At 39.5% G+C, this 10,934-nt stretch overlaps 1 protein-coding gene across 3 annotated transcripts in view; it reads right to left on the bottom strand.

The window, feature by feature from the left end:
* Positions 1 to 374: 374 nt before the first annotated feature.
* BMPER (BMP binding endothelial regulator) overlaps positions 375 to 10,934 on the bottom strand; it is a 150,899-nt gene continuing 140,339 nt past the window's right edge. For all 3 annotated transcript variants that reach the window (XM_030445119.1, XM_030445120.1, XM_030445118.1), the window contains 2 exons: positions 7,596 to 7,726; positions 375 to 980 (listed from right to left, as the gene is read on the bottom strand). In XM_030445119.1, coding sequence (XP_030300979.1) covers positions 799 to 980; positions 7,596 to 7,726 — 313 coding nt within the window. In that variant the 3' untranslated portion in view covers positions 375 to 798. The remainder of the gene's footprint in view (positions 981 to 7,595; positions 7,727 to 10,934) is intronic.

Raw genomic sequence — 10,934 nt, 5'->3', positions numbered from 1 at the left:
GCCAAACACTTTTGAAAATCTGGCCCCTGACTCTTTGGTGCCGTTCCAGAAAGAAATATCTCTCTGCTGGCAGTTTGCCAGCCAGCTTTGGAGATCCTTTTGCACAGTTATTTCAGTAAAGCATAAAAGCCGATCCCCAGCTTTCTCTGTGTGATTAAGCACTGTCACCAACCACCATGCGGCTCCAAGGTACGCATGAAATATTCCTAGATAAATCCTCCATCTCCAGAGAAATGTGTTTCCTGTACAACCGTAAATCCAGGTTCTGTGTTGAAACTAATCCAGTCTGGCAGTGCTATGGCCTAAGAAAAGTCTCCTTGGAAACGACAAACTTAGGCAATGGCAAAGTCATCCAATCTCTTCATGCCACTATATTATATTAAAAACACCTGGTTTATTTATACAATGACTTACAGATCAGGGTCCTAGAAATAATAATACATAAACTTTATAGCAAAAAATATACATATAATAATTCATCCTTCTATGATATATAGAAATGATGTATATTTGTGTGTGTGGACATGTGTATAAATACATGGGTCGTACTTACGTTGAGGGCACTTGTGTATAGATATGTGTATCTACATACACACTGTATACATCTGTATAACTTTTTAGGTGCCGTGTGTGTATACATAAACACACATAAATACACACGCAGGAGCATATTTACACTCTGTGAGTAGATATGTACTTTGCAGAACCTGTAGGCAAAGAGCTGGAGTCCTTCCCTGGCTGTGGGCATCACAGGGCTCAGCGACACCCACGTTAGTGTCTCCAGAAAGAGATCTAATGTCATCGCTGTGGGCACAGAACTGGCTTGATGCATCTTCCTCTGTGAAGAACTAAATTTGCAGGACAGTGGCAGCCTGCAACGCAGGGCTTGTTGCACGGGCCAATCTCATTCCAGTTGTCACATGTTTTGACACATCCTGGGCCACAGGTATCATACACTGCACCGTGTTTACACTGGGTTGCTGAAAGGTAGTTAAAAGGGACAAAGTATGCATGTTACACAGAGTCACACAAGGAAAGTTACCTATCTGTTTGCTTGGTTTCTACTGCAAATATCAAAAAGCACATTTTGGTATGAGGAAAAAATTACTTGTGAAGAAATTCCACTGTATTAACTGCAACACTATTTTACATCACAAATACAAAGGTAGTAAATTTCCTAATAAAAAAGGTATTAAGTTCCTAGCAATCCTGAACTTTTTGAGAATTTTAACACAACTGAGAGTATATAGAGCTTTGGCAAGGTTTCTATCTGTAAGAAGATCAATGGTTTATATTTAAGGCTGAGCATTGTTTCATTTACATGTTTCAATGCCTTTTATCAAAGATTCCTGAAACATTTACCAGGACAGATTGTTATTATCAGTCCCACTCCTACAGAAAGGAGAGTCATTCACCACAGCAGACCTTCTGTTCTTAAGAGAATACTTTAAATATTTCATATTGCAGCAAATCAAAACAGCGCTGTTAATTGAGCAGCACCATTTCTAAAACAACAACAACAAAATATTAGTTATTTCATGCTTTGTGCTATTTTATCAAAGGTCACTGAGAATGAGAATTCTTGTATTTAATGATTCCAGTATCTATTCATTGATTTATGTAGTTGATGGTTTGATGCATTGAGACCACTAAGGGCTCAGCTAAAAGCACTATCCTACCTCTGGATCAATATTTTAATTCTTAACGTTTTATTATGCCTTTTTAGTATGGAGAATAATACATGGTTTAATAGCAAATAAAAGCCTGTTATTCTTTCTAACAGCTGTGTTGCTGCCCCAAAAGTATGGATAAAATAGTTTACAGATGGTAAGGGACTCTTAAGCATCCAAATTCAGCTCTTGCTATTTACAGAGAGGTTGTTGCATTAAGAAGGTTTCTTCTGTTTTGGGAAAGATTAAAGGTCCACATTTTTAAAAGAACAGTTCAGTAATGGAAGAAAAATGATGTTTTGTTTTGAGGATTTGCCTTAGAGTGCCATTACAGCACTGTTATCATTCATAAAGAGAAAATAGGCAGAAAGAAGTTGATTAAATATGTATAAGAGTTTGTCACAGAGGATGGAAGTCTTAAAACTATGGCAACATAAATTTAAGGGGTTCCTTTTCACCAGTAACAAAGTGCTCTTCAAAACAGCATCAGCAAGTTTTATTTCTTATACATTTTATGGCATTCATATATACGTTAAAAAGTAGCTCTGAAGAACGAATTCTATCAAGAATGCATAAACGTTCTCAGCCCATAGATATTATAAAAGCAAACAAACAAACAAACAAACAAAAAAACAAAAAAAAAAAGGAAAAATTGGATAGTACAGCAGGAAAAAAGACCCTGGCGCTACATAGAGTCTACAGCAGAATATTAGATATATATTAGAAATAATCATTAGGGGAAAAAAAAAAAAAAGCTTTCTGGTTTTAAGCATGAGAAAGCACCAGAGCAAGTTATCTAAAAAGTCTGTGACATATTTTATTGAACATCATTTTAGAATAGTTGGAAAAGCATATTTCAGCAGCATTCAAGATAGATTTATTCTGCTTGTGGGCACAGATCTTTTGAAAAATTTTCTCCAACTTTACATTTCTATCTTGCTCTGGAGGGTAGCTTTCATATACATTGAAGAAGAGACTAAACAAAAAGAATAGCTAAAATGAAATTTAAATTAAATAGGAAATTTAGAAGGTGAGAAAAACACACAGGAAATACTGATCATACAGTAAAGTATTAAATTCACCCCAAACTCTGCAATTAAGTAGTGTGTTAAGAATAGGGACCAAATCCCTGTAAGGGGGGAAACAAAAGTATGTAGAGCTCCCAGGAGCTTTGCAAACAGTATATTAACTGTCTAGAAAAGAAGACCAAGATGCTCAGAGATAGTGACTATGCACACAGAAGATGAATTATCTTCAGGGGGCTGCTTACTAGAAGCTTTTGTCCCCACCTCTGAAAATTTCCCTTCAAAGGACCTCTAATTGACCAACCACATACTGAAAAATTAGGCTTCAGTACATGGAGTTTCCATACAGAGAGGTTGTTCTGCAAGCTTCAGTTTTTAGGCTGCACGAGTTTAATTCCACAAAGCTTTACAGCAGCAATAGCCAGACCTTTCATTCCACCTGAGCTCTCTTTGGTCCTTCAGCAGGGGGGGTTTGAGGAAAGTTGGCTGAGGTCTCTTTTCCACTTCCTCCTCTTTCCCCCACAGCAAAGGAGATTGTATTACAGGCTGCCCTCAGCAGCCATGGCATCTGTAAGTACTCCCCAGCTCAGTTCTACCACAGATGGATGTGGTATGTCAAAACACCTCCTTCTCCTTCAGATGGTGCCATGTAGAAGATATGATGACTTTATTTTCTGCTGTAGGCAGACTGTAATGGCATTATTAGCTTCTTGTCAAGGGAAAAATCAGCAAAGTACAGTGATGGCAATTTAAGTTCCCTGGATGGCTTTTATTGTTGAGTCTTTCAGTTGTTAACATGTGGTTTGATTGATCCAGAGCATTCCGCTTCATCAACAGTTTAAAAAATAAAAATAAAGACATTCTGCAGTAGGCCTCCCAGGGACTGCTGAAATGAATCAGTACCATGTAAACAGGGAAAACAGAAGTGATGCCTTTGCACCCGTCTTTAAAGGCAAATTTCTCTCTTAAAGAGCTGATTTCTGCTACTAATAACTTCCCTGGTTCACTAGCAAAAAAAAAAAAAAAAAAAAAAAAAAAAAAAGAAAAAAACCAGCCCCGAAGTACAAAAGTTACTAATAATACTGCATTTTGCAACATTACCAGTCCCAACAGGATTTTTCCACTCTTCTTCTAGAACATGTGTTTGGCATGACAGATGTGAGCTTCCTCAGACTGCTTTCTGAGCTGGCTGGATGATAGCCAGCTCCAGTCCAGAAGCCATATAGTCACATAAATACAGCACTGTGCCTGAGCTAATAAACTCTGCCTAATAAGGCTCTACAGTTTTCAGACCAGAGCTGGTTTATTCCAGCCAGTTTGGCAATTTCACAGAGAAGACTTGTATCTGTCTGTGCTTGTTTTTGTACACATGGCCATAATTATTCAGGAGGAATTGTTCTCTGACACAAAAGCCAAAATACCTAACACAGAACTGTTGAAGGATTCCCTTGGTGGACGAAATCTGGTAAATCTGATTCCACAGAAAGATCTGAGCTAATATTTGGGCATTAATGAATCAGTCTGCTTCTTCCTCTGGCATTGCATGATTTGGACTTTTGAGATGTTCTGTAGGACTTTCAAACTGAGTGTCATTCATGGTGCTTCCAATTCACATCATCTCCTTCTAACATGGTAGAAGGCAATGGCTCTAGGCACTGGTGTCCTACTGGTACAGTGGTGTTAATCTTTTCAACTTCTAGTTTTTAATAAGTTTACACTCAAAAATTACTGTAGAGAGACATTGTCAACCAGGTGCCTTGAGTTGCCAAAGAGTGGGTGTGAGTCCACCTGTGCCTGATTAGGACAGGCCCCTATTGGGCATGAGCAAGACCAGGGGGCCACTAAAGGTGGGACACACACCCACAGAAGGTACCTCAGCTCACTCTGGTGCGAGGCATGGAGAGGCCAGCAGCTCGTTGAGCCTCTGGGGCAAGAAAGGCTCTTCCTGCTACACTTCTACCCTGGAAGCGCTGTGTGGTGGCTGGAGTCCTGGAAGAGACCAGCTCGTCGAGCTTCAGGAGCAAGAATGGCTCCTCCCGCTACAAATTACAGCAGCCTTCCAATACAAATTCACATGGACTAAAACAATTAAAGGAAAACAATATATAAGAGGGAAAAAGACTGACTTTGGACAGAAAATTCTACAGAAGAAAAGAGGTAATCCAGGAGACATTCATCCTCCTTTAGTTCAACTAATCACATAGGAAAAAGCAAAATTTAAAAAAACCTTTAAAAAAAGGTTTTATGAGGCTGTTGGAGCATGTCAGCACATCAGTGCTACCATGTGCACTTTATTATAGTCTATGTCTACTTTTTCTTCTTGCCTGTGCAGTCATGTCCATGTCAGGGAGTTATTGCCATCTGCCATCCTTGAGTCTTCTTTCCCTCAGTGCCCTCAGAAATTCAGTGTTAAATTACTATGGCCCCAAGGCCTTTCACCACTTCAGTTAACTTAATTGCACTTTATAAACTGCTTGCTTAGCCTTTCTTGCTCTAAAAATAAAAAACAAAACAAAAACCTTTCTATCTTCTTACCTTTTCAAACTTCTTCCTTCCATTTATATCCTTGCTTTTCCTTCTTACATGCATCAGCGCCAGGATGGCCGAGTGGTCTAAGGTGCCAGACCCCTTTCTCTTATTTCTTCTTCCCTCGTGCTGGCTCTCCTGGTTTCTTTTCCTTCTCCTTCACATGTCATATTTCTTTGAGTGTCCATCCTAACAGGCCTAACTCCTCACTACTTCCCATGGAAAACCACATTCCTTTCCAAACCTTCTCTTTCCGTGCAGACCCCACCAACCTTTTTCTACTCAAACAATTTCCCTTATTTATTAGCTTCTTCTCTTCACCCCTCCAGTTAAATGACATCTAATTAAATGACAGCTAATATTCCCCTTACTGTGCCATCCTCAAAGGGACAGTAAGCCTGGAGCAGCAGCATTTCATGGAGGACTTAGAGGAGGGCATGGCACAGCATGGGGAGGAGAGGAAGAGCAAGTAGGGAAGGGGACATGTAACTCAGCCTCCTGATGATTCTGCTTGGCTGGCTCTCCAGACAACACAAGCTTTCTAAAGATTATAAAAATAAGCTTAGTGTACAGCAGTCAGGGTACAGGAACTGGCAACCACACAAGATCTGGTTTTATAATACACAAAAGAATAATTAAAACCTGACTTTACTAATAAGTATATTCCATTTTCATCAGAAGTCAGCTCTTCCAAGTATCCCACCAGCTATGAAATGTCAAGCAGGAAATGAAAGTCACAGAATGCTGAAGTTTTATTATAGATATATTGTTTCATACTCAGGAATCCGTAAAAATTGTAACTACAAGTTTTGGGGAGAAAAAGGGAAGTTAAAGATTTAAATCTTGATGGTGGCCACTAGTAACTTATGGAGTATAATGGATGCACTTTCATTTAATGCTTACCATACTATTTACTGGAGGAAAGTGTGTTGTTTGACATTGAGTACTTAAGTGTTTTGAGGGTACATGACCCTGTGCAGATTATCTGGATTTTCTGCTTAACAATATTTCTCTTTTCCTTCCAGAAGTCTGTGCTGATACTAAAAACATGGGCGAATTTAAACATTTCTTTCATTAGCTTTTATGGAAGATGTGTGTTTAAATTCCATCATAATGTTCTCTCAAGGATTGTTTTTGCCTTAGAAATTTTCCTTGTCTTTGGTAAAATGCCAGAAAATAATAAAAAAAAGAAAGTTAAAGGAAGCTTCAGTTAGTTAAATTATGATATGCCAACACTTTTATAAACCCCTGAAGTTAGAGGAACTGGAGTTTTTATTCTTTTTACAGCATCTGCTGCAGTGAGACTTTGGTCTCAAGTGCTGTGGTCAAAAAAAAAAAAGAGTCAGGATTTTTGTTTCAGGTTCTGCATGGATCTGGTACCAAATCAATACATTAAAATTATGTATATTATTAGTGCTGACTGAGACCACATCCCTGAACATGGCTTTCACTTAGTGACACCCTGTTTGGATTGTTCTTTTTCTTTGTAAAAAAAAAAATTAGCCTTTTGGGAACAATTGAACAAATGCAATTTGCTCTGTCACTCACCCATCCCTGCTATCATGCCCTCAGCAGAAAAGGAAATTGAAGTTGAGAGATTAGACCCTGAGCCACACACAATCAGCAAAATGGACCACAGAGTAATAGCTCTTTGACCAGCACTGAATATGTTTCTCTCATATTTTTTTTTTCCCAACTACTGTCAATTGCTTTACATAAATCTGAATACATTTCCAGGCAAACTGATACCATTATAGAATGTCCTCAATTAAGGAGACCATCATCAGGGGAAATATTCATCTGCAGTATTGCATTTTACTTCAAGTGCTTGTGACCACAGGCCATCACTTCTCATGGAAACAGTTATTCACAATTACTTGCAATTAATAGAGTCATAATGGCATGGGGAATCTGGTCCAAGTACCAAAATTAATGCAGGTCTGCATTTTAATATTTCCATTAAACACGTAATTTATTCTACCCTCACTGAACCTACTAGAATCAAACATTTATGTTGCCTCTGGAAATATAACTATCCTTTAACAAAAGATCAAAGGAGTTAAAACACTATCAGCTACAATGTTCACATGTCCTCAAAATAAAACATCTATACTAGTTTCTGGAAGATCATAAAACTAAAGTAGGCCTTATTAAAGGTGAAAAGTTTTGCTGCAAAATAACATTTCTAATACTCCATGGCTGAAAATCTTTTTCTAAGCAAGGTCTTTCTCCACAGTTCAGTGTGCAAATTCCCTGCCAGTCCAATCCCATTCTTTTCTGGCCAGGTAATTTTTTATCCTCCTCCATCAGTAAAAGGATGGTAGCCTATTAATTTGTGCACTGACTTACAAAGAAGCAGTCCCAAAATGCTTACCTGCACAGTTCTGTTCTGGTACCCACTGGACGTTCAACCCTTCCCTCTGACAGGCTCGTGCATATGCCAGGAAGGACTCACAGTAGCAGTTTTTATGGATGGGGCACTCACACATGTCTGTCACACAGGACCTGCAGAACAAATAAGCAAGGAAAGCTTTGGCAGATATCTGCTGGAGGTTTGGACCTGTTTACTTCCCAGTCACATGGAGTTCAATGACACAGCAACGTGTGCTAAACAGCAAGAAAGCAAAACGTGCCTCGGTTGTCACATCCCAAGGGTCCCTCACTTTTTTTTTTTTTACGTGATGCTTTGATGCAGAGAAGTCTCAAGAGCACCGGGGAGATAATCATGCAGAAACAGGGAGGTGAGAAAATGCAAGAAGCAAGAAATGTCAGGCAGGGAGATGACAGTGGGAAAGGCAAACTCCAGTTTTGCCATGATTCTGTGTCAACATAAGATAGACTTCTCTCTTATTCACTTGAAATTAATAATTTAACAATTTTACCAGTAATGATAGTGGCAGCATTAAGTGGAAGACTTCTGCAGGTAATGAACACATGTTCTTCCAAGCAAGGGATGAGAAATGGCGCCTTCTTTCAAAGTTACCTCCAGCCACACCCTGCTTTGAAGAACCCAAAATAGCTATTTGCTTATTTTCTCAGCAGCATCACTCCTAAATGCCAGACTTTAAGACTCTCCAAAGGAGCAAGGATGATGCAGCATAACCGAGCAGTTCTCATGCTAGGAAATCCCCAAGGCACTGGTTAATACCACCATCCTCTTCCATTGCATAAGAGGGAATCACCACAAAACATGGCAGGGAGTAAAGCTGCTAACATGGCTCCAAGTGAAACTGCTACTGTGTATGTCACCACTGTATTTCATGTTAGCTCATCCAGAACATGTGCCCATTTGGCACAGACCTAAAATACAACTGACAAGAGCTGGCAGACTTGCTGCCGTCAATTTCCACATATGCAAAATGCTTAGATGCATCTGCAAACTCAGCAATTAAAATTCAGAGATGCTGAGTATCTGATGCTCCGAGTGGAATCAGTACAAAACAGGGATATGGTGCTAGAACAACATGCTTGGCTCTCTGAAAATCATGCCCTCAGTTCCTCTGCTTTCTACTGAGGGTGCTCTATGCATTCACCCTGGGCATTAATAGCAAAATACCCCTGCTCCATGCAGGTTCAGGGACTTCTTTGTTCCTGAGAGAACAAGGCAACATTTCTGAGATCTGAGAGGCACAAGTCCTCCAGAAATACTGAGGGTTGAAGTAATAAAATGAGCTCTCCATTTCGATTGCTCTTGCAGAGGACCAAAAAATTCTATTATCTATAGGAAAAGGATAGATACAGGCTTAATTTTCCAGACATTTTACCCATACCTGAATAGGGAATAGACTGGAAAAGGTGCAAGCACCTCATTCGAAGCAGTCAGGAGCCCTAATGCCCACATGATGCTTTAGAGACATTGGGAAGTTTTTGTTTAAAACTAGGAGAAATTATTACTGTTCTTTGAACATAGACAAGCTTGTTTCTGCATATCCAACAATGCCCCTTAGAAAGGAGCATTTTCCCTTGACAAAGTCACTGGCTATTTAAATAACCACTCATATGTTTAAACCTCACAGTTCTGGTTGACTTTTCCATGAGCTTTTAATCATTTTACTCTCAGTGAACTCCCAACATGAAATTACCAAAAAATTCACTATGACAAATAAGCAATATAAGTGCTAATGTAAAAACATTACCTGTCCTGCATTTACCAATCCGTACTGTGGATAAACAGAACTGCTTTGAATTAAATATGTAACATGCTCATATCTACAGACCAGGGGTTTTCATTTGAAATACCTTTACTTTCTAGGGACAATATCATTTTATTTCACTTTAGTTCTGTGTAGGTCCCTTTGTCTCTTTTCCAGTAGAAGATGATGCTGTGATAACAGCTGATAGTCTGCAAGAAACATGTTTGCACAGCATCCTTGGCATTGTTGGATGTTGTTAGCTGATAAAGGACCTTGTATAGGCACAAAGTAATGCACAAAATAGCTTTACACTGCTTCCTTTGGCCTCAAAACAGTTGAGATCACTTACTAACATGCCTGCCGTAGGCACTACTCCATACACCTCACGCCATTTAGGAGGTGTATGTCTCATTTTACAATGAAGCACATGCTTGTTTGCTATTGCAGCAAATTATTATCACAAAGAGACTCTGTAATAATCTCCACAGACAGAGTTCATTATCAGGATACCATTTCATCGTTTTTTGTTTCTGTGCTAGTCCTTTTATCAACCACATTTTACTGCTTTCCCCTCAGATCTAGTTATTATTAATGCCTGCTGTGTTTAGGATGTTTGCCAGTGCCAGGCTGGCTACGTGTTCACCGAATTCCTGCCTTAGAAATGATGAAATCTCAAACCTGAGGTACTTCCTCTGCTTTATAGAGCATAAATACATTTTTTACCATTACTCAGAGAGGGACGCTGCTTCCTGTATTGAGTCAACACTTACAGCTACCTCAGATGCTTGCGTTGGGTCAGGAAACCTCCAGGCTCACCATCAATCACCCAGTCTCTTTAATCACTAACGTGTTCGTGGCAAGGCTAGCACTCATCCTGACAAAGCCTGGGCAGTGTCTGGAGGATTACGGAATCCAGGGAACATTCCCAGTCTGCAGGAGAGCAGCCACACTCTGAGGAAGCAGAGAGTTTAGCTCCTATGTGCACATGAGCAAAGAGGCACATGAGCCTTTAGCCCTTGGCACTGAAATGGTCTTGTTGGACATCAAGACAGGCTCCAGAATGAAACATCTCCACTTTGGCTGGGATGAGAACTATTTGTGCCACAATGTTCAGCACGGGTATCCACTAAGGAAAGTAGCATGGCTCGTGTAACACAAACAGTCCTCTGATTCATTACACACCTAATTGCTTGTGTAGCTTTTATTACCCTGAAGTGTTTAATCCTGGTGACAGCTGCTAGACTCAGACCCTAGGCTTGGCTGAGGAGCAGTCATCAGATTGTGGTGGTTTTATAAATGAATCACAATTGCTAATTATTTGTAAGGTTAAATGGATTAATCAATTAAGGATACTTGGAAAACAAGAGTAAAAGAAACTACATCCATAGCTGCCAAGCCTAGTTGATCAAAGTAAAACTATCTTGTTTTTTTCCTAATCAAATTCCTTGCTGGCAAGTTTAATGAATTAATATTCATTGTAATTCTATGGATTGACAGTCAGGGCAGAGGGTCTTTTTATACCACTTCTGAAATCAGCAGGGAGCAGGTATGTGGTTTGTTTGATAGCCACTGCAAGAGTC

Source organism: Calypte anna, chromosome 2 (genome assembly GCF_003957555.1).
Source record: "Calypte anna isolate BGI_N300 chromosome 2, bCalAnn1_v1.p, whole genome shotgun sequence".
Classification (NCBI taxonomy): Eukaryota; Metazoa; Chordata; class Aves; order Apodiformes; family Trochilidae; genus Calypte; species Calypte anna.
This window is presented reverse-complemented; position numbering and strand designations above follow the sequence as displayed.